General features: G+C 46.8%; 1 protein-coding gene across 2 annotated transcripts in view; it reads left to right on the top strand.

Moving 5' to 3' along the window:
• The first annotated feature begins 286 nt into the window (after positions 1–286).
• The window catches only part of DENND2A (DENN domain containing 2A), a 104149-nt gene continuing 76530 nt past the window's right edge, over positions 287–27905 (top strand). The window contains exons 1-2 of one of the 2 annotated variants that reach the window (XM_059074874.2): positions 287–544; positions 27293–27394. In XM_059074874.2, coding sequence (XP_058930857.1) covers positions 27321–27394 — 74 coding nt within the window. In that variant the 5' untranslated portion in view covers positions 287–544; positions 27293–27320. Of the gene's footprint in view, positions 545–17406; positions 17423–27292; positions 27395–27905 lie in introns of those variants that run through there. The other variant, XM_067041992.1, reaches the window with a different exon arrangement.

Below are 27905 nucleotides of genomic sequence, written 5' to 3' on the forward strand. Positions count from 1 at the left end.
GGTGCATCTATCTTAAGGTCTCAGTCCCCGGCTGAGCGCGTCGCGCGGATAAACCCCGGGCCCGGCGGAGACGGAGCCTGCCACTCAGTGGTCTCCAGCAAAAAAAGGGTTAAGCCGCCATCTCCCCACCCCCCCCAAAAAAGGGCGAAGGGAAGAGTCCGGCAGAAGGTCCTGTTTACTGGAGCCGCTCGAGTCCGCGCGGCCCTGGGAGAGGCGTTGTCGTGGCAACGGGCCGGGCGCCCGCCAGCTGCGGATGAGCTCACTGAGCCGCGGCGGGCGGGGGCCGGCGGGGCGAGCGGCCCGGCTCAGAGCCGCCGCGCCACCGGGAGAGGAAGGGGCCGCCGGCCGAGCCCGCCCTCCACTCGCCCACAGCGGCGGCCGGGCGGCGGGGACGCGAACGGAGGGCGCCGGGAGAGGCCCGGCCGACACGAGCGCGGGGGGCTGAGGGCCATGGCGCCCCGGGCCCTCGCCGCCCGCCGCCCCCGCCCGCCCGGGCGCCCCCGAGCTGCGCCTCGGAGCCCACGGAGCCTCGGCCCGCCAGGAGGTAGGGCCGGGCCGGGGGACCGAGGAGGGGACGCGCGGGGGGACCGAGGAGGGGACACGCGGGGCGGCCGAGGAGGGGACACGTGGGGGTGTGGGTAAGAGAGGAGACGGCCGGAGCTGCCCCAACCCGGAGCTGGGAAGTGGCTCTTTGCAGACCAAAGACTGGGTTTCCCGTGAGCGGACGTGGGGACCGAGGCGCTTGAGCCCGACCTGTGGGACTGGAGCAAAGTGCTGTCCGGACGTCCTTCCGGGAACTCGGGAGGCCGTGGTCCCGCGCCTGGGAAACCTGCAGAAACCTGGCAGAGCCCCCGCCCTGCGCCGTGGGGAGAGAGAGAGAGAGAGAGAGTGAGAGAGAGATAGAGTGAGTGTGTGTGTGTGTGTGTGTGTGTGTGTGTGTGTGTGTGTGTGTGTGTGTGTGTTTACAGAAAGAAATTTGCAGTGTTGAGAAAGCAGGGAGGTAAAGATGACTGCGTGATTTTATTTCTCCCACTTTTCTCCTCAGGATGGAGTTGGGACCAGATGGAGCCCAGGGGTAGTCTCTTAACACAGGATATAATGATTTTTAGGAGGGTCACAGGGAACTGGCTTCAATCCACTGAGGAGAGCTGGACCTCAGCGGAGGAATCCTGTCCTTGAGGGTATCGGGTGGGAAAGGCGGACATTGCTTCCAAGGGGCAGAGATTGGGATAAGAGAAGTGCACTGACTTTGTTTTTAGCCCGCTGGTGCTGGGGAAGGAGCGGACGGAGTTCTAGCTGGTGTTGAGATACGCTTCAGGGATGCAACTTCTCTAGTGTTCTGAATGACACAGAGTAATAACAGCCCCAGGGTTATACTAGGCACTGTGCAGTAATTTTGCTATCAAACTCTTACACCTGCAGTGGTTACTACATAAAAGAAAAGAACAAAATCCTTTCTGCTTGCACCATCAAGTGTCAAACACACCAAAGGAGTGGAGTAGACCCTCTTCGGGGGTGCACAGAATTCTACAAGAAGTCAAGGGCAAACAGTAACTGTTTTTAGGAAGGTCAGTGAAAAGGCTGGCCTTCAGTCCTACTATTCCGGAAGAGGTGAACCCTGCCTGTGTCGTGCATTCATTCACTTAAGGGTTCTACAGATCGACTTGCTAGGCCTTAGGGACAGAGTGATGACTAAGATATCTCCCTTCCTTCCATGCACTCACCATCCTTGCTGGGTAGTCAAACAAAAAATTAACTACAGTCTGCATCTGGCCTGGCCATCCATGCGTGCTGTGTGCTAGGGGAAGCCAGAGCAGGGCTGCCCAGCTCAGGGGAAACCCACAGAATAGGTAAGGTCAGGCCTGAAAACCTTTCACCAAAAAAGCAAAGCAGAGAAGGTTGTTTCAGGCTGGGAACAGCGTGTGCAAAATCACCAAGCGGGAGGGAGGAGGACAGGCAAGTGTGGGGAGAATTCATGGTTGCAGTTCCCAGAGAGAAGAAGGATCTCGCTGAAGCAGGGGCCGTGAGATTGGTCTGTATCTTAGAAAGCTCACTCTGCTTGCTGGGTGGAGGCTCAGAGGAGGATGAGACCAAGGCCTTGCAGCACCCAGGCTGTAGTTACTGATGCTCAGGATGACGGCAGTGGTGACGTGGTCTGGAGAGAGCCAAGAGATAGAGAGGTGGGACCCGGTGACAGACTTGGGCACAGGGTCAGATAACTTAGAACTAAATGCAGACAAGCTCAGGAGAAAACAAAGCAAAGCAAAAGGCATGAATATTTTGAATGGCCTGAATTTAGCAGATTACAACACTTGGACAGTGAATCTGGCTATAAGTTTTCTGGCAGCTTAGAGACAAACAAAAATACACTAGATTGCACAGTTTTGGATTTTGGACAAGAGAAAGCACACAAATTCAGCACAAATTTTTTCCTGGAATTGAACTCAACTGGGAATTTGTCATGTGGAAGTTTGTGTAAAGATTAAGGAGTGACAGAAAAAGAAACTTCATTGTCCGTGTTACAAAAGATGGGAAGATAAAATTCCACATGACTATCTTCCTATATCATCTTCCTGTTATGACTTGGGGACATACTGCATTTCTGTGGGGGGCTGAGTGCCAGCTCAGGCCTGTGGGCAGTCGTGATGCAGGGCATTGAGGGCCTGGGTAATCCTATATGGAGGAGCCCATGGGCTCTCAAGTGTAGGAAGAGGTGATATCGACTTTGATGAATGTAGAGAGCACAGCACCCCGGGTGCCCACCATGAAGCGTGACGCAGGCTCATCCTACTATAGCCCACAGACAGGTGGGCTGAGACTGGTCTGGAGAAGGGGTCTGCTAGGGCAGAGTATTGGGAGGGTTGCCTTCGGAAATCCTGACAAAAGAGAAACAAAATGGGAAGAGCATTTCAGGATTCCATTCAGCTGGGTGGGTCCACTTCCCCTAGTGGTCCAGGTCTTTCTGCCCTCAGACGTGATGTTAAGGCTGCTTCTAGGGGTGGGGAAAGGGTGGGACTCAAGACACCAGAGATCCATTCTACTGAGGTCAGGGAGGGTGGGAAACTTCTTCGCTGCAGCATAAGGAATGTTGCAGAAGAACCGGGAGTGAGGGCTGGGAGGTAAGGTTCTACACTCAGTCGCACATCTCCTGACCATGCCCTTCCTGTTGGTTTCTGCAGAAGGGTGAATCTGCAGAATCTATGTCAATGCATTTCTTTTTTTTTTTTTAAAGGGTTTTTGAAAATAAATTTATTTATTTATGTATTTATTTTTGGCTGCATTGGGTCTTCGTTGCTGCACGCGGGCTTTCTTTAGCTGCGTCGAGTGGGGGCCTCTCCTCGCCGTGCTGCGCAGGCTTCTCACTGTGGCGGTCTCTCCCGTGTGGAGCACGGGCTCCAGGTGCGTGGGCCTCAGCAGTCGTGGCGCGCGGGCTCAGCAGTTGTGACTCACGGGCTTGGTTGCTCCGCGGCATGTGGGATCTTCCCGGAGCAGGGCTCGAACCCATGTTCCCTGCATTGGCAGGAGGGTTCGTAACCACTGTGTCACCAGGGAAGCCCTATGTCAATGCATTTCTGATGTGCCCTCTGAAGTTTAAACCACTTCTTGCCAGCTGTAGAAGTCTTAACACTGAATAGGTGTGATAATCTACTCCATCATGCCTCCATATCACAGTTCTTAGCATTTTAAACCCAGGGAACACATTACACATTTAAATGCTAGGGTCAGGGGGCATATTTTAAACAAGTGATGCCTGGGCTCTGCCCCAGACCAAGTAAATCAAAATCTCTGAGAATGGGCCCTGGGTGTCAGTATTTTTATAAGGTGCCAGGTGATTTTAAGGTACAGCCAAGATTGAGAGCAGCTGCTTTAACAGTCACCTAGAGGGCTCATTACAGCAGGGGACAGAAACCTCAGATTCCAAAAGCAAGGACCCCATAGCATTTAAAATTTGGAAGCCTGTTACAATGAAATCAATTGGCTAGTCAGCCTTCAACACCAAGATCTAAAGCCATCTTGAGCAGATACAGATAAGGAGGCTAGTAACAAACACATTTATGTGAAGTTTTGTGTGTATGTGTGTGAAGCACTTTTTTTGAACAGAAATTCTAAAAGCATAATTACAAGCCTTCAACAGTTAGATCTGTCTGGTCTAATACTATCATATGCACCATAGCACAAACTGAGAAGCCTCAGAACCTTTCTCTTTTTGCCTAGGACCCACATAGGTCTATCTTTTTTGAGTGCGGAGCCTCTGAGTTTTCTTTCTACTTCCCTCCTGATATTCAAGTGTATGTGTTCTCTGACCTCTGTCTTCCAGATTGGAAAGAAGCTGGGAGAATTCATTTACAATTTAACTTGCCTAAAGTCTCAATCAAAAGGAGTGACTCTCTAAGAGTTGAATTTCAGTAACTCTGACAGGATAACAGGGGAAATATTTTGAGGCTCCATGGCTTTCCCAACAACCCTCAAATATACCTCACAGGCAGTTACTTCTTTGGCTGTGGGCAAAGTTGACTCATCCTCCCCCACTATCTCTGGAATCCAGCCCCCTTATTTTGCTTCCTGAGGGTCTGTGGAATGTCTGACAGTTACTCATGAGTGACAAAGATGCTTGTGCCTTGTATCACTCCCAGTTTCCTGTGTCCAGGCATGGTCCCTTCTTCCTTCACCAGAACCAGACAGCTGCCACAGGTACCCTGGGCTCTCTTTGAAACCCCTGCACTGGCCACCCAACAGAGGGACGCACAGTCACCACTGCCTGTTTAATGATGGGAGGCAAGTCGGTGGCTGGAACTGAGGTGAGTGATTCTCTACATTTGACAAATGTAGAGAACCGAGTCCTCTACATTTGATATCCAAAAGACAGCAATCGGTCGGGAAGCCAGAGTCAGACCATCTTTTCCCCTTGTGATAAAATCATTGTCTGATTTGGGCAAAATTTATCCAAACTCAGTTTGCCTAGAAGTTAAGCCCCTGCCAACTGGAGCCCAGAATTGCTTTCTCTTTGGCTTCTCTTTGACACGTTCGTGCTTGGCCTGTGGTCGGCTGAAAGAGGGATGAGCCCGAGACCCCCTTTTCCAACTGGCTAAACTACTAAAAGCCAAGTTATGGTTTCCCCCGCCCCCAGCCTTAGGGAAAGAAGGGGTGAGTCACCCTCGCAGCAAGCTTAGGGAAGAGGTTAGCGTCCCTCTGTATTGGGGAACCAGGAGGTTCCATGCTTCCCTTCAGAAGGAAATGAGAGCAGGATTGAGCTGGAGAATGGGGACAGGACAGGAAGCTGTGACCGTGACCATGACCGTGACTGTTCTTCTATGGTACCCAGGCCTTCCAAGGGCTGCGTGTCTTATCAGGAGGGCTGTCAGACCAGTTCAAGCAGAGTATCAAAGGCATTTCCTTTTGTTTTCTTTAAAAGTGTGCTTTAAAATTTTAGGATTACTTTTATATACACATATATATTTATATGTAAATATGAAAGTTATCCTTGTTATAAAACATTTGAGCAATACATAAAAAGAACACAATGAAAAATGAAAGTTTTCCCCATACTGACTCCCTCCTCAGAGGCCATCACGGTTCGGTGTATGTACCAAATCCCCCTAGACTTCTTTTCTTTACACGTAATATATTATATTTGTTTGTTACAATAATGGAAGCATGCTATCATAACTGAACAGTATTTTGTGAGAATAATTCCATGTGGGTCATACATAGTCCTCTCCTTTCTAACAGCTGCCTAGTCTTCCTTTGTATGGATCGATTTCATTTGTTAAACACATTATTTATTGATGAGCAATTAGTTGTTTCTGATTTTAGCCACTGCTAAGACTCCCCAGCACTCGTTCCAACGTTTCTCTAAGAGTGAATTCCCAGAAGTGGAATTGCTAGGTTAAAAGATTTCAAAGCCAAATGCACTTTGAATATATCTGTGCCCAGCGACGGATGTTTTAAAAATGAGATTCTGATACTCAGTCTTAAAAGAATTGTAAAATATTATTACTTCTCTCTCCCCTAACCCAAGTGTCCCCACCCTAGTTCCCCACTGAATTTACTATGAATTTCTATATAAGATAATATGAAAATTAAAATTCATAGTGTGGTAATTCATAGAGACAATCTATTGTTTTGAGTTTTGTTAAATTTAAAAAGGCAACATGTGAAAACTAGAGCTTCTAAGAAATTGTTTATGGTTTATAGATTGTCATCCAACTGTCCCAATATTGTCTCTTGCTGTTGGTTTCGTGTACCCCAAATCTGGATCCCATGTAACCATGATTTCACATAATTGTGTAGGCTGAAACCTGGGATCGGTGGGCTGGGTTATACACAAGAGCCAACCCAGGGAAATAATCCAAGGTGTCTCCCTCACTTTTCAGAAGGGAAGATGTCATAGGGTTGCATTTGATTTAGCCCTAAATTCTCTGCAAATCCACTGTGGCTAATGGATAGGGTAACGATATATACAAAGTGCGCCACTTGTAAAGTAGAAAGGGAGCACTAAAGGTCATTGATATTCAGCGGGCCTCTCCTGGGGCTGTTCCTGCGAACTGCCACCTGGTGAAGGATTGGACACGCCCATCCATTCTCCCTGCGGGTCCAGGTGCATTGACCTAGGGGCATGCCCACTAAACGAGTCCCAGGAGACAGGCCCCACTTCCCTGCTCCCCGCAGCTCTCCTTGGAAAAAGTAGCAACTACCTTTCCCCAGCAAGCTGGAACCATTAAAGCAGGACATTTGTATCATTTCATTTGTGCTTCTCACGTCCCTGGGAAATACAGGCGCCACCGCCCCGGATGACTGAGCAGAGGTATTTTTATGGAATCACACCTCAAACCAGGATTAAAACTGACCTTGCGTGGTCAGGAGAGAAGTTAGCTGGGGGAGAAGCCACAGAGCACCAATTTGGTCACTGGCAGGAGCAATGGGACAGCATGAGACACACTTGAACCCCTACAGCTGGAGTGGGACCAGTTGCTCAGCCACAGACTTGGTCAGGGGGTGGCTGAGAAGATACAGTGGAGCTTCCCACCAAAGCGTCTTGCCGGTGCACTGGGCTTCTGCCAGGGCAACGTCTCTAGCTCACTGGAGGCTCAGAGGGATTTATTTCTCCATTTGATACTCTGAGCTGGAGGTGAGAGTTGTTCAGATGTGAAATGAAGTGTGTGGTCATCCAACCCCAAGTATAACTCCCTGGCAGCCTGACATCCTTTACATCTGGTCCATTTCATCATCCGTGTTTGTGACAATCAACAAACATACACAAGCTCCCAGGACATCAAAAAGGGACCAGTGTTCTGTTTACCCGCCAGCCCAACTGATGCATGTAATGGGATAGAAAAACATCAGAGAGGAGAGGCTCCTTGATGCCTCCCAAAACAATGAGACTTGGAGATTACAGCACTGCAGAGTCAAGAGAGGCTCCTGTTCCAGGCTCTCCTTTCACCTGAAGGCAGGTCAGTCAAGATCCCTGTCCTAGGACAGAGGAAAGAGCAACAGGGAAAAGTGAGAGGCTACTCTAGGCACACACACAGCCCAGGTTCAGGCTTCCTGATGACTGGAGGGCAAGAGACGGAGAATGCCGCTTTCAGGACGGGAAGACAGAGCAACTGCAAGAACTCCTGGGGCGGGTCCCCAACCCCTCTTCACACCTCTGAGGTCTGGCCTCCATCCCTAACCATCTGTGGAGACTTTATCCTGTTACTCTTTATGCAGTCATTGAATAGCTAGTTTGCTGTTCTCATTGTTTTTGAGCTTCCTAATATATGCAACTCTCCTGACCCGGGTCACAGTCGATATAAAACTGGTATGGTGGACTTCCCTGGTGGCGCAGTGGTTGAGAATCTGCCTGCTAATTCAGGGGACACGGGTTCGAGCCCCAGTCTGGGAGGATCCCACATGCCGCGGAGCAACTAGGCCCGTGAGCCACAACTGCTGAGCCTGTGCTCCACAACAAGAGAGGCCCGCGCACCGCCATGAAGAGTGGCCCCCGCTTGCCACAACTAGAGATGGCCCACGCACAGAAACGAAGACCCAACACAGCAAAAATAAATTAATTAATTAATAAACTCCTACCCCGACATCTAAAAAAAAAAAAAAAAAACTGGTATGGTGACACATCTGTGCCACTTGTCAAGACACTGAAATGCTTCTCTACTGGTTGGTTAGTAGTCACTCCCAGTGTCCCACAATCCTGGGAGCCCCTAGACCAGATCCAGCCATTAAAGGGTCAACAGTAAGGCCACTGCAATTGGCTGGTGTCCGAGCCCCACCTTTGTGAAGAGTTTTGCTCCTCCCCTGAGACACCACACCACCAGGGTTGTCCTAATTATCTTTAGAAAAGGAGATCTTCACTGATTTCCTTTTCTTCTTCTCATTCAACAAGCATTCATACCACACCCAGGATAGACCAAGATCTGATCTAGACATTGTAGAGGATTAAAAGGAAGCCCAATGCAGGTGTTCTTTCATCAGACCTCCCTGTTCGGTTGGAAGGCCCAAATGAAGAAATATTAAAAAGAACTGAGTCAAGAGCTGGGTAACAGGGGCAAAGTGAGAGTCACCCATACACCTCAATTCTTCACTCACTTCTTCCTTTTTTTTTTTTTTTTTTGTGGTACGCGGGCTTCTCACTGTTGTGGCCTCTCCCGTTGCGGAGCACAGGCTCTGGACGCGCAGGCTCAGCGGCCATGGCTCACGGGCCCAGCCGCTCCGCGGCACGTGGGATCTTCCCGGACCAGGGCACGAACCCGTGTCCCTTGCATCGGCAGGCGGACTCTCAACCACTGCGCCACCAGGGAAGCCCCACTCTCTTCTTTTGCTTCACTTTCTCCCTCAGAGAGCTCGTTCACGCTCACTGTTCTTCGGCTGCACCCCCAGTTTACACCTCCAGGGTTGTGCTTTCGCCAGACTCTTAGATCTCTACCTCTGACTGCCTGCTTTACACATTTCCTCTTTTTTTAAAAAAGGTCTATTTTAAAGATTATTTTCATTTATTAGTTTTTTAAAAATATTTGTTTACTTACGTTGCGCTGGGTCTTTGTTGCAGCTCGAGGGCTCCTTACTTGCGGCATGCAGGATCCTTAGTTGCGGCACATATGTGGGATCTAGTTCCCTGACCAGGGATCGAACCCGGGTCCACTGCATTAGGAGCGTGGAGGCTTACCCACTGGACCACCAGGGAAGTCCCTACACATTTCCTCTTGAATGTACAAAAAGAACACGTATGTTCATCATGTCTCCTCTTTATGTTCCACAGAGAGCAAACCTTACCTCCTCTTTCTGATTCCAGAACGTCTCCAAGTCTCATCCGCCAGCCCCTTCCATCCTCCTCTCCGTGTTTCCCCATCACACGTCCCAGGGCGGCTGTCCCGCCATCAGTCTTGTCCGGGGCAGGGTGCACCGTCCCCTTTGCCTCATGCCCTTGCCTCGCCTAAACACTCTCCCAACTGTCGGAACCCAGTCTATCAAAGGGTCACCAGATTCTACCTCTTCTCTGATAGCAGTCCACGACTCCCGACTTTCACTGCCCGCCTCTAAATTCCTCCAGTTATATTTACTTCATAACATTTACCACTGTAGTTTGAATTTAGTCCCTAAGCCACTCTCGCATTGTGGTTTTTGTTAACCGTGTCGTCAGGCATTCCCTGGACCGCTCTTGTCTTTTCGTCTTGAACAGTTGTAGTCTTTTCTTGCCGGTGGTTGATGGGTTTGCATCTTTTATCCCTAGCTCTAGGGCAGGGACCATGGCATGTATTTGTGAGTTTCCCAGCAGCACCTCACATGGAATACTGTGCTCAGCTCCTTGATTACTCTTACTAAGTAATTTCAAATCCATGCATGCTGGCTCAGATTAGCTAAATAAAATCATAGGGAAAAGACCATTGCCCATATCTCAAAGCTTAGCTAAATACAACTGAGCACATTCCCGAGCATTGTGCAACTTCTAAGTATAAAACACAGCAAAAGCACAGATAGTAAGCAAACAGAGATAGGGCCTCAGCTTATAAGAAGCCAAAAACCAGGGTGGGAGGGAAGGGGAGTCAGGGCGAGCAGGCCCTGCTGATTGGTGTGGGCCCCTCCTTCCTTTCACGTCTGGCATCAAGGCTGAGCACTGACTACTGAAAAGGGAAGAGGGTCAGCCCCTTATCCGATTTCAAAACCAACTTTTACAGATTACATTGTAACAGTAATGATATGTTTGAGAGGTTTTACAGCTGTACCACACTTGCAAACGATTGAAGCTGGGTAAGCAGCCCTGCAGATGAGTTGAACAGGTGGATGATGATGATTAGAACAAAGTCCTGTATTTTTACTTGGATTATTTGGCAGAGTTCGGTTCATAGTAACAGAAGCCGTGTGGAGCACTTCTTACAGGACATGCACTGTGCCGGAAGTTTTACAGCTGCCATCTCCTATAATCCTTTCAAAGCGAGCCTTTCTCGCTTCTGTCACCATTTTACAGAGGCGAGAACTAAGGCTTAGCAAAGTAACTTGCCCAAGGTCCCACGGCTCGCAGGCTTCAGAGCTGGAATTTGAAATCTGGGTCTGTCTGCTTCCAAACCCTTTGCTTTTAACGCCCACGATGTGCCATCTCTCAAGCTCGTTCCCAGAACTGAGAGCAGGGCGGGAACGGCCACAGCCCCTGCTCCCTCTCTGGGCTCGGGGAGCCACGGTGCTGGCCCCGGGAAAGGGGATGGGAGATGACGTCTCCCTCCAAGACTGCTGCCTTTTGTCCAAATGTGCTGGCCGGGAGCCAGGCTGGAAACTCTCTGCTCATGGAAAGAAAGAGAACAGAAGCCAGCAAAAGAGGGTGGGAAAGGGTCTGAGGGGGAGGAAGGGGTCTGGGGGGGAGGAAGGGAAGGGGGGGCAGGAAGGCGAGGGGAGTGGAGGTGGAGACTGAGGACTTTGGGGCGGCACAGCTGGAGCCAGGAAGGGCTGCCGGGAAGCAAATACAGCAAATACAGCAAATACAGCAAATACAGCATGGCCTTCAGGTGCATCCCCTGCAAGTGGCTGCTTCTGGTGTGCTATGAGCCTCCAGGTGTCCGGAGGCCAGGACACAGGACAGATGCCATGGGGGACCCTTCCCCTCCTCAGTACTAAATGTCAGTGAGGCCAGGTTAAAGGAACGTGAGGAAACCCTTCAGAGGGAAAAACAAACCCCAAACTGGCAGCCCAAGGGCTGCCTCTGGAAGTGGAGGGCTGGCCTGGTGGTGCCCTGATGCCACCGTGTGCCTGGAGAGGAGAGAGGGAGGGAGTGAATAAAACCCAATTGTAACAATTCCCCGAGTAGCTAGTCTGTATCCGAGAGGGGAAGACCTCTTGCCTTGCCCCCAAGGCACTCAACTTGGCATTAGGCACTTGGACTTGAATCTGGCCACCTGGATTCATTCAGCATCCATGTGGCCTTGGGACAAGTTCATCTCTCGAGGCCTTGCTTTCCACATCTGTAAAGGGAAGGCAATTGTAGGGTTGGTGTGAGGACTCAGTGACACAATCTGTGTAGAATCTGGCCTAGAAAATACTAAGTGTTCGATAAGTGTTAATCTTTCATTCACTGTTGCAGTTTAATTTGAGGTGTCAAACATAACTATGTGAAATCTTGGGACTTCCCTGATGGCACAGTGGTTAAGAATCCGCCTGCCAATGCAGGGGACATGGGCTCAATCCCTGGTCCGGGAAGATCCCACATGCCGCGGAGCAACTAAGCCCGTGCGCCACAACTACTGAACCCATGTGCCACAACTACTGACGCCCACGCACCTAGAGCCCATGCTTCACAACAGGAGAAGCCCCTGCAATGAGAAGCCCATGCGCTGCAACGAAGAGTAGCCCCTGCCCGCCGCAACTAGAGAAAAGCCTAGTTGTCTTCGTGCAGCCATGAAGACCCAACACAGCCAAAAATAAATAAATTTTAAAAATTAAAAAAATAACTATGTGAAATCTTAAATAAATAACATATAAATAACAATCGAAGCCAACCATGAAAGAGATACCACATGGTTATGCACAGTTAGTAGGACTACCAAATGTAGGTAAGTTAAAAATATCCAGAGAGGGCTTCCCTGGTGGCGCAGTGGTTGAGAGCCCGCCTGCTGATGCAGGGGACGCGGGTTCGTGCCCCGGTCCGGGAAGATCCCACATGCCGCGGAGCAACTAAGCCCGTGAGCCATGGCCACTGAGCCTGCGCGTCCGGAGCCCGCAACGTGAGAGGCCACAACAGTGAGAGGCCCGCATACCGGAAAAAAAAAAAAAAAAATCCAGAGAAGTGCAGAGGAGAGAGGAAGAACTTCAGTTTGGGGTGGCCAGGGCTAACCCCAGAATTCTCTCCGGGTTTCTGAAAAGGTGGGCTCCTAGCTGACAGAAAAGAAGAAAAGGGAAGAAAAGAAGAATATGTAATTAGTGGATCCAGGTTCTCCTGGGAGAGCTTCTCTATAGAAACGTCAGTCTATACGTTTCTGGGGAGGGGAGATGAGTGTAGAGGAGGTGAATGAGCCTTGGGTCGACAGATGGGGTGACAGGAACCTTGAGTCCTGCTCCTGCCTCTGCCACCATCCCCCCCAGACAGGTGACCGAAGCTAGGTGAGCCGCAAAATCCTGGGCCACAGTGTGGTCATTTCTAGCCCTGACTTCCTCTCTGCTACCTTTGTCTGTTCATATTTGGGAGCTTCTCCATGCCAGGGGCTTTTCTAGCTTCATTATGGACCTTTTCCCCCTGCCTTTCCTCTTTGAGTTTCCGCAATAGACTGGGGACTCTAAGAAGCACTGTCGTTTACAGGCTGGGTTCCCAGTGACTGAAGGGGTCACAAGGGGAGAGCTGCCGAAGCCAGGAGGAGGATGTGGAAGGCTGGGTCAGCCAGTGCAGGCGTCATTCCCGACAGGGTCCTGGGAGAAGGGGCTCAGCATTTCCTGAAGGGAAATGACTCCCATAAATAGACAGAGGGATGGGAAAAGGATTCGTCCATCCCTTTCCTACTGTCAACTCAGCTCTTCTTCTGGTGTTCAGACAATGCAACCTCTTGTAAATGTTTTTTTATTCAAATGTGTCCCTGCTAGCGTATGTGGGAGAGATGTGAGATCTGCTTTCTTGTATGTTGTAGATCCAAATAAGAGCTGAAGAAGGCAGACATTCCTTTATTTGTTCATTTACCCACAGTAACCTCTCATTGTAAGAGGCCCGATGTCAGGCCAGAGTTTTTTCAGTGAGGTTTTACTGGGAAGAGAGGAAAGAAACTGTACACCTTCTGATACCATGTCCTATTTAACTTCATCCAAGAGTTCAGCAGATCTTCCTGTACTAATGCTTATAATATGCTGTTCAGGTCCTTAGAAAGATTAGGTCTCATGACATGGCTTTACTAAGACTTCAGATGTTCCCAGCACCTCCAGTGTCATGATGAATCTCCCCAGAAAGGGAAAGGGACTTCTCAATAGGGTAATAGGAATGATTAGATCACAGGCAACCTGTGCCACGCTGGAGGCAAACCTAATGGGGGTTTGCTTTCCTTAGCTGCAGTTGGCTCAGCTTCAGCCATATGGGTGCAGATTCATGTTTAAAACTCACACGCACACTAGCTTTCTTTTTTTGTTTTGGGAAAGTAGTTGAACGTAGACTGAACATGACACTGTGTTAGTGGGGGTTCTTTGGTTTGCTTAAGCAAACAAGGGCATAAAGATATCTCGTGGAACCCGTGGGCAGGAATGCAGCGTGGGCTTAGGCGTGGATCGGACTGAGGGAGTGCAAAGCCCCCTTTCCGCCGGCATCACTCTTCCCACCGCAGCCCAGCTCCCTCTGCTCCTTCGTCCACAGGCTGGAAATGGGGCCTCACAGCGCCATGTTTCCGTGTTCCAGCCACACTACCTGGAAGCAGAACCTGATTGGCCCGACTTGAGTTAGGCCTCCTCTAGAGCCAATCAGCTGTGGCTGGGGGTGGGGTCATCATTCGAACATGGCTGCCCGGGTCTGTGTGGCCTCCGTGGAGGAGGGAAGGGGCAGTTTTCAGGAAAGGGACCCTTTTGTGAGGTAGGCAAGCCCTGGATAGTGCCTGTCCGATCTACTACCTGTTATGTTTCTGTAACCGTTATGTGTTCATTTGTCTTAACCACTGTATTCATAAGAATCCTGGTTCCTCAGGTTCACTCGCTACTTTGCTAGAGATAGTGCTTGTGAAGGAGGTAATGGCTTACTAGAGCGAGGGCTTTGGGGTTACACACATCTCTTAAAATCCCAGGGATACTATTATAACTTACAAATACGTACCTGGTACATGCTGCCAGATGCTTAGTCTGTCTCTCTCCCTCCCTCCCTCTCTCTCTGTCTCTTCTACCCCTCTCCTTCCTGTCCCCCCTCCTTCTCCCTCCCTCCCTTCCTTCCTTCCCTCCTCCTTCCCTCCCTCCTTTCCTTCCTTCCTTCCTCCCTTCCTCCCTTCCTTCCTTCCTTCCTCCCTCCCTTCCTTCCTTCCTCCCTTCCTCCCTCCCTTCCTTCCTTCCTCCCTCCCTCCCTTCCTCCCTTCCTCCCTTCCCCTCCCTTCCTTTGTTTGTAACAGTTTTATTGAGGTATAAGTCACATACCAAAAAAATTCATCCATTTAAAGTGTACAGTGTAATGGTTTTTAGTATATTCACAGATTGTGCAGCCATCACCAATTTTAGAACATTTTCATCACACGGCAAAAGAAACCCACACCCCTTAGCCATCACCCCCAACGCCCACTCCATCTCCTCCAGCACTAAGCAATCATCAATCTACTTTCTGTCCTATAGATAGCCCTGTTCCAGACATTTCATATAAATGGACTTATAAAATACGAGGCCTTCTGTGACTGGCTTCTATTCATTTAGCATAATGTCTTTGAGGCTCAGCCATGTTGTAGCATGTGTCATTCCTTTGATGGGTGAATATTATTTCATTGTATGGATATACCACATTTTGTTTATTCATCAGTCGATGGCATTTGGACTGTTTCCACTTTATGACCATCAGGAATAATGTGCTCTGAATGTTAGTATACAAGAACATATGTGGACATATGTCTTCATTTCTCCTGGGAGGTGTGTTATTTCTAAGATTATTTTGGTAAAGTGCTTTGCCTAACAGGTCATAGGATGTAACAGTGTTCATTTCCTTACCCTGGCCTTTCCAAAGGTTATGAATGAAAGCTATTTTCTGCTTGCTGCCCTTGGAAGAAAGGGGGTCAGGCCTTCAGGTTACTGTCACCAGGGGTACTGGCATCACTGAGTTGTAGATTCTTGCATCAGGCTTGTGAGAGGTGTCGATCGGGTGGTTCTGGTTGAAGGTACTAAGAGAACAGATAACAAGGTTTGGGGGCGAAATGTAGAATTCGGAGTAGAAAGATACAAATCATAAGATTTTCTATTCTGCTACTTAAATACTGTGATCCTGGGCAAGTCTCTGAACCTTAATCTTCTCTTCAAAAATAAGCATAACAAGAATTACATCTGGAAACTGACAGGGGGCTTACGTACATTATAATGCGTGTATGATGCAGAAATCAGGTGCTGTACAAATGTGTGATAAGCTCTAGGGCTGCCATAGGGGGGAAAATCAGAATTTTGAAATTGCGTGCAAATCACAGCAGGTTCAGAGGGCATTTGGAGCTCTTTAGGGGATATGGCAGATACTGGTCAGATCCTTCAGGGGCTACTGTCAACCCCTCAGGGCTGCAGCCCCTCTGTGGAGCTAGTTCTTGCTTGCAGCTGGTTTTCTGGCTCTGAGAAAGACCCAAGTCATTCTCAGTTCACCAGGGCTGCAGGCACATCAGATTCACAGTGTAATCTTACTTGAACATCTTGGGGCTATTCAGTTATTCTAGCACCATTTATTTAAAAGTCCATCTTTTCCCTAGTGATTTAAGATGCCACCTTGATCATATATAAAGTTCTATGAGTACTTAGGCCTATGTCTAGACTTTCTATTCTATCAGTCTATTTATCTATTGTGGCAGTACCACACTGTTTTAATTATAGAGGCTTTATAGTATGTTTGAATATCTGGTAGGGGCAGTCACCTCTGCCCCCCAGCTTTTTTTATTTTTCTGTGTTTTCCTAGCTCCTCTTACACATTTGGTAATCTGGTTTTAACGTGTTCTGTGTCCTCCTGGGAGGTCCTGGTGGAGGGTCAGGAGTGGGTTGGGGTTGAGTTGTCTTTTGGACCTGGGTGTGCTTACTTACTTCACTAAACTGGTTTTGTAAGATTCTATTTTCTTTTAGATTCATGAGCACTGAAGCCTTCTAGTGGCTGGATAGCACTCATTTTCCCTGAAGCTCCAAAAGAACATTTTAGAATACTCTTTAATTGAGAGAGGATATTAAAATGTGGTGAATGTAGTTAAAGAGTATATGAGTTTTCTGTACTGTTCTTGCAACTGTTCTCTAAACTTGAAATTATTTTGAAATAAAAAAATTTAAGGTCACCATGCTTCTGGTAACATCTTGGTAAAAACTTTCAGCAGTCTACACAAGTTGTGTTCAGATTCTGTCTTAGTTCACATCTTGATTGACTCCTGTAAGGAAATCCAGCAAATCAGTTGGGTGTAATTCCTTACAGAATCAGTGCTGCTTTTCATTCAGTGGTTTGTCCTTCCTTAAGCATTTAGCCATTTGGAGATTATGCAAACATCTATGCCTTTCATCCATACACCCCAAAGGAAATTCATCCCACCCTCTGAGCCCAGATCCGCAAAGGAATCTGCTGTCACCTGTTTTGCTTATCATGTTGTGTTTTGTATTAGAGACATTTGTTTGCATCTTTTTTCCCTCAGCTTTATTGAGATATAATTGACATATAAACATTGTGTGAGTTTAAGGTGTATACATGATGATTTGATATACATTTATATTGTGACATGATTACCATATACCGTAGTGAGCACATCCATCACCTCACACAGTTAACTTTTTCTTGTTTGTGTGGTGAAAACATTTAAGATCTACTCTCTTAGCAACTTCCAAGTATATAGTATGGTACTGTTGTGCGCATCTTATTTTCTGTATGAGAATGAAAACTCTCAGAGGGCAAGTAAATGATTTAGTTTTACATTTCTCCCAGCTTCACTCAGTTCCCTTTGTGAAGTAGACACAATTATTAGTTGGAAGAATGAATTATATGACTATTTCCCTGTTAAGCCATAGGTCCTCATATAATCTCTCTTTGAACCCATGGGAACATCTGTACTGGGAAGTGGTTACTGGAGACCAGGATCCAAGCCTTGGTGGTCACTAAGGGAAAGGAGGAAATGAGAATAAAGTATCACTTACCCTTTCGTTCAGGAGATACTGTGGCAAAGCCCAGCAAGTAGTGGAGTGATGGGCTCAGCGGACCCGATACCCTGCAGCTGTCGTTGTAGCTGCAGAGCAACCATGTGGCCTTTTGGGGGCGCCACAGGGCAGACCCTGACTCCCACAGGTAACAGCTGAGTTTACATTTTCTCCTGTTATTTGTGATAGTATAATAATGCATGCTTATTACAAAAAAATTGGAAATCTATTTTTTGTTGTTGTTGAAAATATAGATAAGTAGAACAGAAAAAAATCATTCCAAGATTCTTACTCAATGACAGCTACTGTTAATCCTTTGTTACATTTCCTTCCAGTCATTTTATTATGTGTGAGATTTTGAGTAGGAATAGATTCCTTCCCCCTACCCCCTTTAAAAACATGTTTTACTCATATAGTATGCAAGCTTTTGGATCCTGTTCCTTTTGGCTAACATTACAACATGAGCATTTTTTCCATTTAGTAATAGTTTTTTTTTTTTTCTTTTTTGCTGTGCTGCACGCATGCAAACCAGGGATCGAACCTGTGCCCCCTGCAGTGGAAACTCAGACTTAACCCCTGGACCACCAGGGAAGTCCCAATAGCCTCTTTTTTTTAACTTGACTTTTTAATTTACTTTTTAAAAATAACACCTTTATTGAGATATAATTCACATATAGTACAATTCCCTCATTTAAAGTGTACAGTTTAATGGTTTTTAGTGTATTCACAGAGTTGTGTGACCGTCACCACAATCAATTTTAGAAATTTTCATCACTCCAGAAAGAAACCACATACTCATTAGCAGTCACTCCCCATTTTCCCCACCTACCCACTTCCAACCTAGACAACCACTAATCTACTTTCTATCTCAATAGAATTGTAGTAGTCTTAAACATAATTTAATTTGCTATATAATATTTCACTGAAAGCTGTAGTATAGTTTATATTACCATTATATTGCTTGACATTTGAGTTATTTGTAATTTTCAGTATTATAAATAATATAGCTATGAACATTTATGCATACATTTTTCCATATTTAGGATTATTCTTTAGGATAGACTCCCAAAGTAGAGAAATGTTTAATCACAGAACCATAAAAAGAGAAACCCACAAAGAAACCTTCAGTCTTCCTCCCAGCTCACTCAATTAGCAAGTGTGTATGAAATTCAGCATGGTGTAAAAGGATAAAACAATTGCTGATCTTGAAGAGCTGAACAACACTAAAAATAATCAGCTAGAGTCTAGTTCTCGTCTAGAATAGAAAATGTAATATGAAGCCACAATGATACTGTATAAGGAGCACTAGGCTTGGGCTCAAAACATAGACTCATTCCTGGCTCTACCACTTAAGAGCTGTTATATGTACTTAGACAAGTGACTTAACTTCCCTTGGTTTGATTTCCTTATCACAAGAATGGTAGGAGCATTGACATTGACTTCTGCAGAGGTTAGAAATAAGAAGTGGCTTCTGGCCTAGCCAAGAACAGAGAAGGGGCTTCCCTGGTGGCACAGTGGTTGAGAGTCTGCCTGCCGATGAAGGGGACACGGGTTCGTGCCCTGGTCCGGGAAGATCCCACGTGCCCCGGAGCGTCCTGGCCCGTGAGTCATGGCCGCTGAGCCTGTGCGTCCGGAGCCTGTGCTCCGCAGCGGTAGAGGCCCGCATACCGCAAAAAAAAAAAAAAAAAAAAAAAAAAAAAAAAACAAGTTTAAATGTTTGAGACTTGAAAGAAGTTAGAACCCTGACTCCTCCAAGTTTGGTGACCTGTAATACCTATTAGAAACAAAAGGAAGTGTACTTTTTTACTTAAAATAAATATTTACCTGAATTCAGATTTTTAAACCATATTTTGGCAGTATTAGCATATTTCATAACTCCCATAACTCCTACTTTTATGATTTATGGCAAACTCATAGTAACTTTTTCCAGAGAGGTGACTCTAGTAGTTATCAAGCGTTAACTTGAGAGGGCTGACACCACTAAAACCTTATACACACAGTAGTTTGGTGTTCATATGCAAGATGGCCACCTAATTGTACTTTCTTGCTTTTTATCCTCCTCAAAATGGTGAACTGAAAGGCAACATGTGGAAGTATTTCCACACTGCAAGTGAGTGAAGGGAAACACATGATTTGCAAATGCTGTCAAGTGAAAAATGTGTTTCCATCCTACGAAGGTGGCCAAATACATCTCTCTCTATGTAGGATTGTTCTGCAGGTGTGAAAAAATCCTTCCTGGGTTTACAAAGAGTGAGAATAATAAAAATCTTTCGCTATCTCTGGCCTCAGGAGCATCAAAAAGTGTGGTCCATTCTATAGCCTCAGGCTGCTCAAGCCACAGATTCCCAGTGGCTTCATGTGTCAGACAGCTGACAGGTGTAGGTCAAGAAGATACTGATCAAGTTGTTCAAAGAAACTTATTGTCAGTAACTGGGTATTCATACTCACAGAAAGTCTTAAAATGACTCAGATTATGCTCTCAGTCTTGAGGCCACTCCTTAGAGTGAAAAAGAGTCTTGCTGTTGGAGCCTGCCTGTGTAGGGACGATCTAAGCAATAGCATCTTGGAGCATTTACACCTGGGCTTGAGGGGCAGGAGCCACTCACTGTGTGCTGGTAACACCTCCATCGGATTTCAGAGATGCTCTGAAAAATAGGAGCAGAGAGACACACTGGAGTAAAAGACTGTCTTACAAAGGAAGAGGGCAAAGGAGAGTAGATCTGTTGCTGATTGACAATACCAGTGACAGGAAAATAAACTCTAGGATTCAACTCTAAGCCTGTGAATTCCCGGGGGAACTTATAAATGCAGATTCCTAGGCACTCTTCTAGCAGTCTGATTCACTCAGTCTGGGGTGGGGCCAGCACTCCTCACTTTTAGCAGCTGTCCCTGCTGATTAAAAAAAATAATAACAGGGGACTTCCTGGTGGCAAAGTGGTTAAGACTCCATGTTCCCAAGGCAGGTGACCTGGGTTCCATCCCTGGTCAGGGAACTAGATCCCACATGCATGCCGCAACTAAGAGTTCACATGCTACAACTAAGGAGCCTGCCTGCGCAACTAAGATCTGGCGCAAGCAGCTAAATAAATAAATAAGTAAATATTTTAAAAATAACAGCATTATTGAGATATAATTCACGTACCATAAAATTCACCCCTTTAAAATATACAGTTTTTAGCATATTAACTATAAGTGTTTTTTAGCATATTAACTATTTTGTGCAACTATCACCACTAATTTTAGAACATTTTCATCACTCTCCTCCCCTGGAAAATCCGTACCTATTAGAAGTCACTCCCCACTCCCTGTCACACAGCCCCTGGCAACACTAATCTATCAATACTTTCCATCTCTATGGATTTATCTGTTCTGCACATTTCATGTAGATGGAATCATGCTCTATTTCTTTTGTGTCTGAGCTTTTTTCCACTTAGTATGTTTTTACGGTTCATCATGTTGTAGCATGTAATAGTCCTTCATTTTTTTAAATGGCTGAATAATATTCCATTTGTATGGCTAGACCACATTTTGTTTATCCAGTCATCTGTTGAGTATAAGAAAAAGGTATATGTGTTCACTCATTCAACAAACATTTCTTTTCTTTAAAAAAAAATATTTATTTATTTATTTTTGGCTGTGTTGGGTCTTCCTTGCTGCGCGCGGGCTCTTCTCTAGTTGCGGCGAGCGGGGGCTACTCTTTGTTGTGGTGCACGGGCTTCTCACTATGGTGGCTTCTCTTGTTGCAGAGCACGGGCTCCAGGCACGCGGGCTTCAGCACTTGTGGCACGCGGGCTCAGTAGTTGTGGCTCGCAGGCTCTAGAGCGAAGACTCAGTAGTTGTGGCTCACGGGCTTTGTTGCTCTGCGGCATGTGGGATCTTCCCGGACCAGGGCTCGAATGCGTGTTCCCTGCATTGGCAGGTGGATTCTTAACCACTGCGCCACCAGGGAAGCCCCAGCAAACATTTCTTGAACACGCTTATTTGAAGGGGGAATCTTCTGGTCTCAAAGCAGAACTCCTAGAAATAGGAAGACTTTGGTTGTTACCAGAAAAGCCATTAACTTGGCTCTGCCACAGGCTTTACCTGGCATGTGCACTGAGGACCTGGGGTCTGGGCGTGGTGTGAAGGCACGTGCAGGCACTGTTTAAGCATTTGGTCTGAGAGTGCAGGCTGTGATTTTGCCAGATCCGGCCCCCAGGTGTGGTTCTGAGGCAGCACGTAGCCTCTGGCTTCCGTTGTTACTCACCTGCTTCAGGATCCCGCATCTTCCTCCAATTGTGAAAATATTGCTGTTTTTGTGAAAATAGTCCCCCCAAAAAGCTGTTATGTAAAGAACTAGAGTGGCCTGTTTTAATTTTAAAAATTATTTTTGTTTGTTTGAAGATAATGAAAATGAAACACCAAGAGGCTCAGGAAAGAGCTTCACTAAGCAGTTAGATGCAGCAAGAGTTGTGTTATGTGATTGTGCACTGTTTGGTTTTTTTTTTTCATTCTCAACATATTTTCTGAAAACAAACACCTTCTGGGTATGCTTGCTAATAAGAAGAATGCTCAGGGAATTCCCTGGGGGCCTAGTGGTTAGGATTCTGGGCTTTCACTGCTGTGGCCCAGGTTCAATCGGTGGTCAGGGAACTGAGATCCTGCAAGCTGTGCAGCCAAAAAAAAAAAAGAAAATGCTCAGTTGAGAAAATAACTATTTTTGTTCTACCATAATTGTTATAGTTTCTTCTGTTTTGTTGCCTGCTCTTTACAAGCTGATAAAACTAAGTTACTAGAATCATTAAAGCTGAAAAGCTTGTAGTTTTTTTAAAATTTTATTTATTTAGTTTTAAAAATAAATAAAAATTTATTTTATTTAATTTATTATTTTTGACTGCGTTGGGTCTTCGTTGCCGCACGCAGGCTTTCTCTAGTTGCGGTGAGCAGGGGCTACTCTTCGTTGCAGTGCATGGGCTTCTCATTGCAGTGGCTTCTCGTTGTGGAGCATGGCCTCTAGGTGCGCGGGCTTCAGTAGTTGTGGCACGTGGGCTCAGTAGTTGTGGCTCGCGGGCTCTAGAGCGCAGGCTTAGTAGTTGTGGCGCATGGGCTTAGTTGCTCTGTAGCACGTGGGATCTTCCCTGACTAGGGCTCAAACCCATGTCCCTTGCATTGGCAGGTGGATTCTTAAGCGCTGCGCCACCAGGGAAGCCCTTGTAGTTTTATTTGCAACACAAATAAAAACCACTCAAAGTTTAATTTTATTAGTATGTAATCATTTATGACCTAAACTGTATTTTTCATTCAGTATTTCAAGTCTGACCATTTTATGAATCAAGTTAAGTATCATAGATATTTACCTATATTTCAGAACTAACATACCAGCCTTACAACACTAAAGGGCCCTGGAAAATTATAATTATGTATTCCTCCATCTCCTCCCCTGCCCAAATTTCACTGAATATACTTATACTGTATTTTCAGTTGAGATATAATTCACATAAAATTCACCATTTAAAAGTGCACAATTGGGCTTCCCGGGTGGCGCAGTGGTTAAGAATCCACCTGCCAATGCAGGGGACACGGGGTCAAGCCCTGGTCCAGGAAGATCCCACATGCCGCGGAGCAACTAAGCCCGTGCGCCACAACTACTGAAGCCCGACACCTAGAGCTGGTGCCCCAGAACAAGAGAATCCGCCGCAATGAGAAGCCCGCGCACCACAACGAAGAGTAGCCCCTGCTCACCGCAGCGAGAGAAAAGCTCACGCGCAGCAGCAAAAACCCAACGCAGCCCCCCCCCCCAAAAAAAAGTGCACAATTTAGGGACTTGTAATGTATTCACTATGTTGTGCAGCTATCATCACTATCTAATTCCAGAACATTTCTATCATCCCCAAAAGAAACCCTTACCTGTTAGTAATCATCCCAATTCCCCTTCCCTCTACGGATTTACCTATTTCAGACATTTCATATAAACACAATCATACAATATTCCTTTTGTATCTGGCTTTTTTCACGTAGTGTGTTTTCAAGGTTCAGCCATGCTGTAATGTTAGACCTGAACGGTCTCTGAGGGGTCCCAGCTCGCCCAAGAACCGCCAAGAGTCGAGAGTCGCTGCAACACGCAAGAGGTTTATTAGGAGCCGGTGCACCGGGGTTCCTTGGTCCTCACGCAGGAGGCCGAAGAGGAACCCCCCCCCAAGCGGAATTACATACATTTTATAGTTTTCATTATGCAAAGTGTGGATATATCAAGGGTTTTTTTCTCATTGGTTTGTTTGTTCCTGGACCGGAGTGGGGACTTGGCTCTAGTTCCTTGATTGGTTAGCTGTTGGATGCCTGCTTTACATTTACCGGAGTCGGGGTCTTGGCTCTAGTTCCTTGATTGGTTAGCTGTTGGATGCCTACTTTACATTTACCGGAGTGGGGGTTGAGTCACATGAGTTATGGTTGGCTAGGGCAACCTTTAAACTCTGGCTTAGTCATTCTTATCACCCGCCATACTGGTTTGCTGAGGTTTCATCCCCCGCCATACTTGTTTGCTCGGAGCGGTTTCTGCCCAGGGCGGGGACATTCCATTATCTTATTGCCAGCGAAAAAGCTTAAAGCTCAAAAGTATCGATAGGGAAGTAGGGGTGTAAGTATAGTTGAGGCCCTACAGTAACATGTAATGGTCCTTTATTCCTTTTTAAGATTGAGCTGAATAACATTATACTATATGGCTAGACCACATTTTGTTTGTTTATCCATTCATCCGTTGATCGACATTTCCAGATTTCATTTTTTATTTAAATCACTGTTTTTGTTTTAAGATTTGGGGAAAATCAGTTCTTCCTCCTCCCACCCCCACCACGTCCTGTGGCTTAAACATGTCCAGGGTTTTTTTAATAGCAGTCCCTAAACCAGTACTACCCAAACTTCTTCTTGTAAGTGACCTTGATTGCAAAATTTCTGTAGACCATGTATCACCTCCCTGTTCCCAACATAAAAACCCCACCAGATCTAATAGGAAGAAGGTTATTACTGTTGGTGATATCAACAATCAATGGCATCCTATATAATTTTTAAATATCATAAATGGATAATTAATTAATGCCCAGAACAAAATACGAACAATGCTTTATTATAAGTAGAAGCACTCTAAGAGGCCAAGCCTCAGACCATGAGTAGCTTACCAGGCTTCTGGTATTTAAGACTATGCTGGCTTCACCAGGTGGTGTTTCCTGCCTGCCTTTGCTGGTTCCTCAAATGGCAACGGAGGGAGGAGAGCAGGCAGGCGTGGACCAGATTCTAAAGGAGTTACCATCCCCCAGCTCACTCTCCTGGCTTCTCTCCACACAGGGCTGCTCCCCTCCCTCCTTCAGGCACCCTCAGGCTCTCCTGTAAGAACTGCTCTCGGGCAAAGATCTGATATGTCAACTGCCTCCTTCCTACTTGTGGAAAAACACTTTATATCTGTTTTAAAATCTTGACCCTTTTGGGGGGAAATACTTGTTTTTAAATTAATGATCTCACATTTAGTACCCCAAGCCCCTTTAAAAAAATCGTGTTTTCAGAAATCAGGCTGGAATTTCAAGCCTCAGTGGGTAAACTTGAAGGAGTCACAAAATAATATAGCATTTTGATCTAGTAGTGTCAGTCTGGAGCAATTAAATTTTCTGTGGGCTTTTGAGACTGGCCGGAAGCATCTCACTATAATCTCTCTCTTTGTCTCTCTTGAAAAAGTAAAGGTCATTCAGAGAAGTAATTAGGAGTAACATGTTGAGATGTTAGAAGGGAGTTCCTAACATTAAAAGCTGAAAAGACTCTCCCACCACTGCTTAACTTCACCTGATCTCTCCACTCAACTTGACATTGATGCCCAAAGAGAACCTTTGAGTCAAGAACAGGTTTGACAGTATTCACTTAAGCAAGAAGAAAAACAAAACTTGATTATGGACTAGACTGATAAACAAGATCAGCCATAGATATCAGCATTTTAAAAATATCTTCTTCAATTTGTAAGACAGTTTAAAAAACTTACGGGAGTGTTCGAATATTCAAAAAACGAACTTTCATGGACCACACTTTGGGAAACAGCTCCATCTTGTATTCCCAGACCTATAAAGTGATAGAGAAGTTTATCTTGGTCATTTAAGTCACAGAGTTCTCCCACCGAGCAAATTAGGCTAGGCTTGTCACCTAATTAATGACCTTTAAACATCAGAGACAAAAGGGAAGTGTCAAAGTTTTGTGGGAGCGGCGTTTTCCATTCTTCTGTGAATTTAGAAATGTTGGTGAGCTGATTGCTGAGTGTGCCTCGGCTTCTTTGCCCCCCTCAGTTCCAGCCCCTTAAGCTCACTTGAACTTGCTTCTCAGACTGCGGTATGAGCTGTTTCTCTAGAGACTGTGGTTTTCGGACTGGAAGTTATTACTGCCTGATGGGAATCAAGTTCACTTAAGTACTGTGTTGTTTAAGTGCTTCTCGGGATCTTTAACCTCAAAGTTCATACATGGTTCTCTGTGCATTAGACACAGTGGGCTTTGTGCTTTTTGAAAAAGCTATGGCTTCCTAGGAAGTATAAGGAAACCGCTCCCTCGAGGAGAGAGGGGGGGTTATGGGCTGATCGTGACCCAAGCACAGTCCCGGTGCTCTCTCTGGGGGCAGACACGTCTTACTCATCCTTGAGCGCCCAGAGCATCCTGCACAGGGCCTGGCACCTATTCCCAGAGCCAGTGAAAGAGGATGCCAGCTCGAAAGAAGAGGGTGAGTGGGGAGAGTTGCTGCTTACGTGGAGCAAGGCTGCATCACTGTGGGCTTGGTCTGTGTGGAGGCGGAGTGCAGACGTGCAAAAGGCAGCGGGGAGTGGCTGTTACCCTTGAGTCCCATGGGGCCTCTGCCAGATGCAGGACAGAAGAGCAGTGTCTGTCAGCCCAGCTGCACAGAGAGGCTCCAGAAGCTTTGCTGAGCATTAGGAGAGGGGCAACGAGTTCCTTCCTGTCCCTGAAAGGCGTTTCAGGGCTCTTTTCCCTAACGGAGGAGAGAGACCTGGGGCCTGGCTTCTTTAAAGAACTGGGCTTGCTTTCAACACTGACAGAGCCCCAAATGCAGGGTGCCGCTCACTGGAAAGGGGGATAACTGGGTTCTGTGGGCAGACCCAAGCTCCATCCTCCTCCCACAGCTTCTCTAGAGGGTTTTTCACCTCAGTGTCCTAACCTCCCTCTTCTTCAATTTGTTGCCCATGTTCACTCTTCTCTTTTTCTTTCTCCCTCTAGCCTCCCTCTCCTTATTCCCAAGAGTTATATGCATGTCTGAAAGCCTAGCCCTTTGATTTCTTGCGGGGAGGGGTTGCCTAGGCCAGGAAGCCATAATTAAAGTACCGGCACATCCTAGTAGTTAGAAAACTACTAGGCAGGTAAACCTTCCTGAGAGAGGGGATAGGAATCCTGGAAACTTGAGAAGCAGGTGGGAGAGGGATTCCTGGGAGGTTCGGTGGAAAAGACATGAATCTCTGTACAGGGCTCCAAAGACAGTGTGGGTTTACACCCACCATGGGGGCAGCAAAGACAGTGTGGGTTTACACCCGACGTGCGGGCGGCAGAAGGTATTTCCACTTTAGCAGGTGGTTTATTTCTTGTTTCAAATAAAGTAACAGCTCTTCTCTTCTTTAGGGGCTGTTAGCTCATCACAGGTTCTTACAGAGCCTTGAAAAAGTGTCAAGTTGTGCTGGTATTTATGTTTTACTTTCTAAGGTTATACGTTTTCTTAAAAATTTTGGTTACATTATCTAAAGGGGACACACACACACACACACACACACACACACACACACACACACACACACACACACACACACACGAGAAGTGCTGGCATGGGGTCTGAATCTGGGTGGACCTCAGGATTCTGTGCCTTTGACCCGACCCCTTCCTGGGTCAGGGATTCTGTAGGGTGCATTTCTGTCACCCCCTACTCCTGGGTGGAGTCCACCAGAGAGAAATAGTTTGGGGTGTGGACCCTCGATCTGCTGCCGTGGCTCACTGAGTGTGCATCTCTGTCCCCCAGGCGACTTGGAGCTCCTCTTGGTGCTGACATGATGACAGTGTGCAGGCCAGCCAAGGGCAGCCACAGCCAGACTGAAAACCTGGGCCACAAATTGGATGACAAGTAAGAACTTTTCTCCCCCAGGAATGCAGAAGCTGGCCCGGATTCTCAGTCTCCTTCCTTTTCCTACTGCCTTTCCCTCCTCACTGGCCCTGCCTCCCTGAACGAAGGAGACATCCTTTTCCAGGTCGTAGTGGTGAGCCTCCTGCACATCATCTCCGTGCACTGCATTCAGTCAGTAACCCAAGACCAGAGTGGTCAAGGAAAGGTCCTCCTGGTGCCCGGTGTCCACTGCAGGCCCTATCCCCATGTATGCCTTCCAGTCCAGGGTTTATTTTTCTAACCACTAGGATGTGCAGGTATTTTAATTATCGTTGAGCCCTACCGCTTTGCAGCTGCACCTGTCCACATAGCCTGCTTTATATTAGCAGGGTTGCTTTCCCCCCAGATGGAGCCCTTTCCTCTGACACCCCCTCGCACATTCTGCAATGGAATTAGCAATTGCAGAGCTGTGCACAGATCACTGAGCTGTTCACAGCTATGCAGCCCAGTCCAGAGCCCCTTCTGGGGCCAC

Source organism: Kogia breviceps, chromosome 9 (assembly GCF_026419965.1).
Source record: "Kogia breviceps isolate mKogBre1 chromosome 9, mKogBre1 haplotype 1, whole genome shotgun sequence".
Taxonomy (NCBI): Eukaryota; Metazoa; Chordata; class Mammalia; order Artiodactyla; family Physeteridae; genus Kogia; species Kogia breviceps.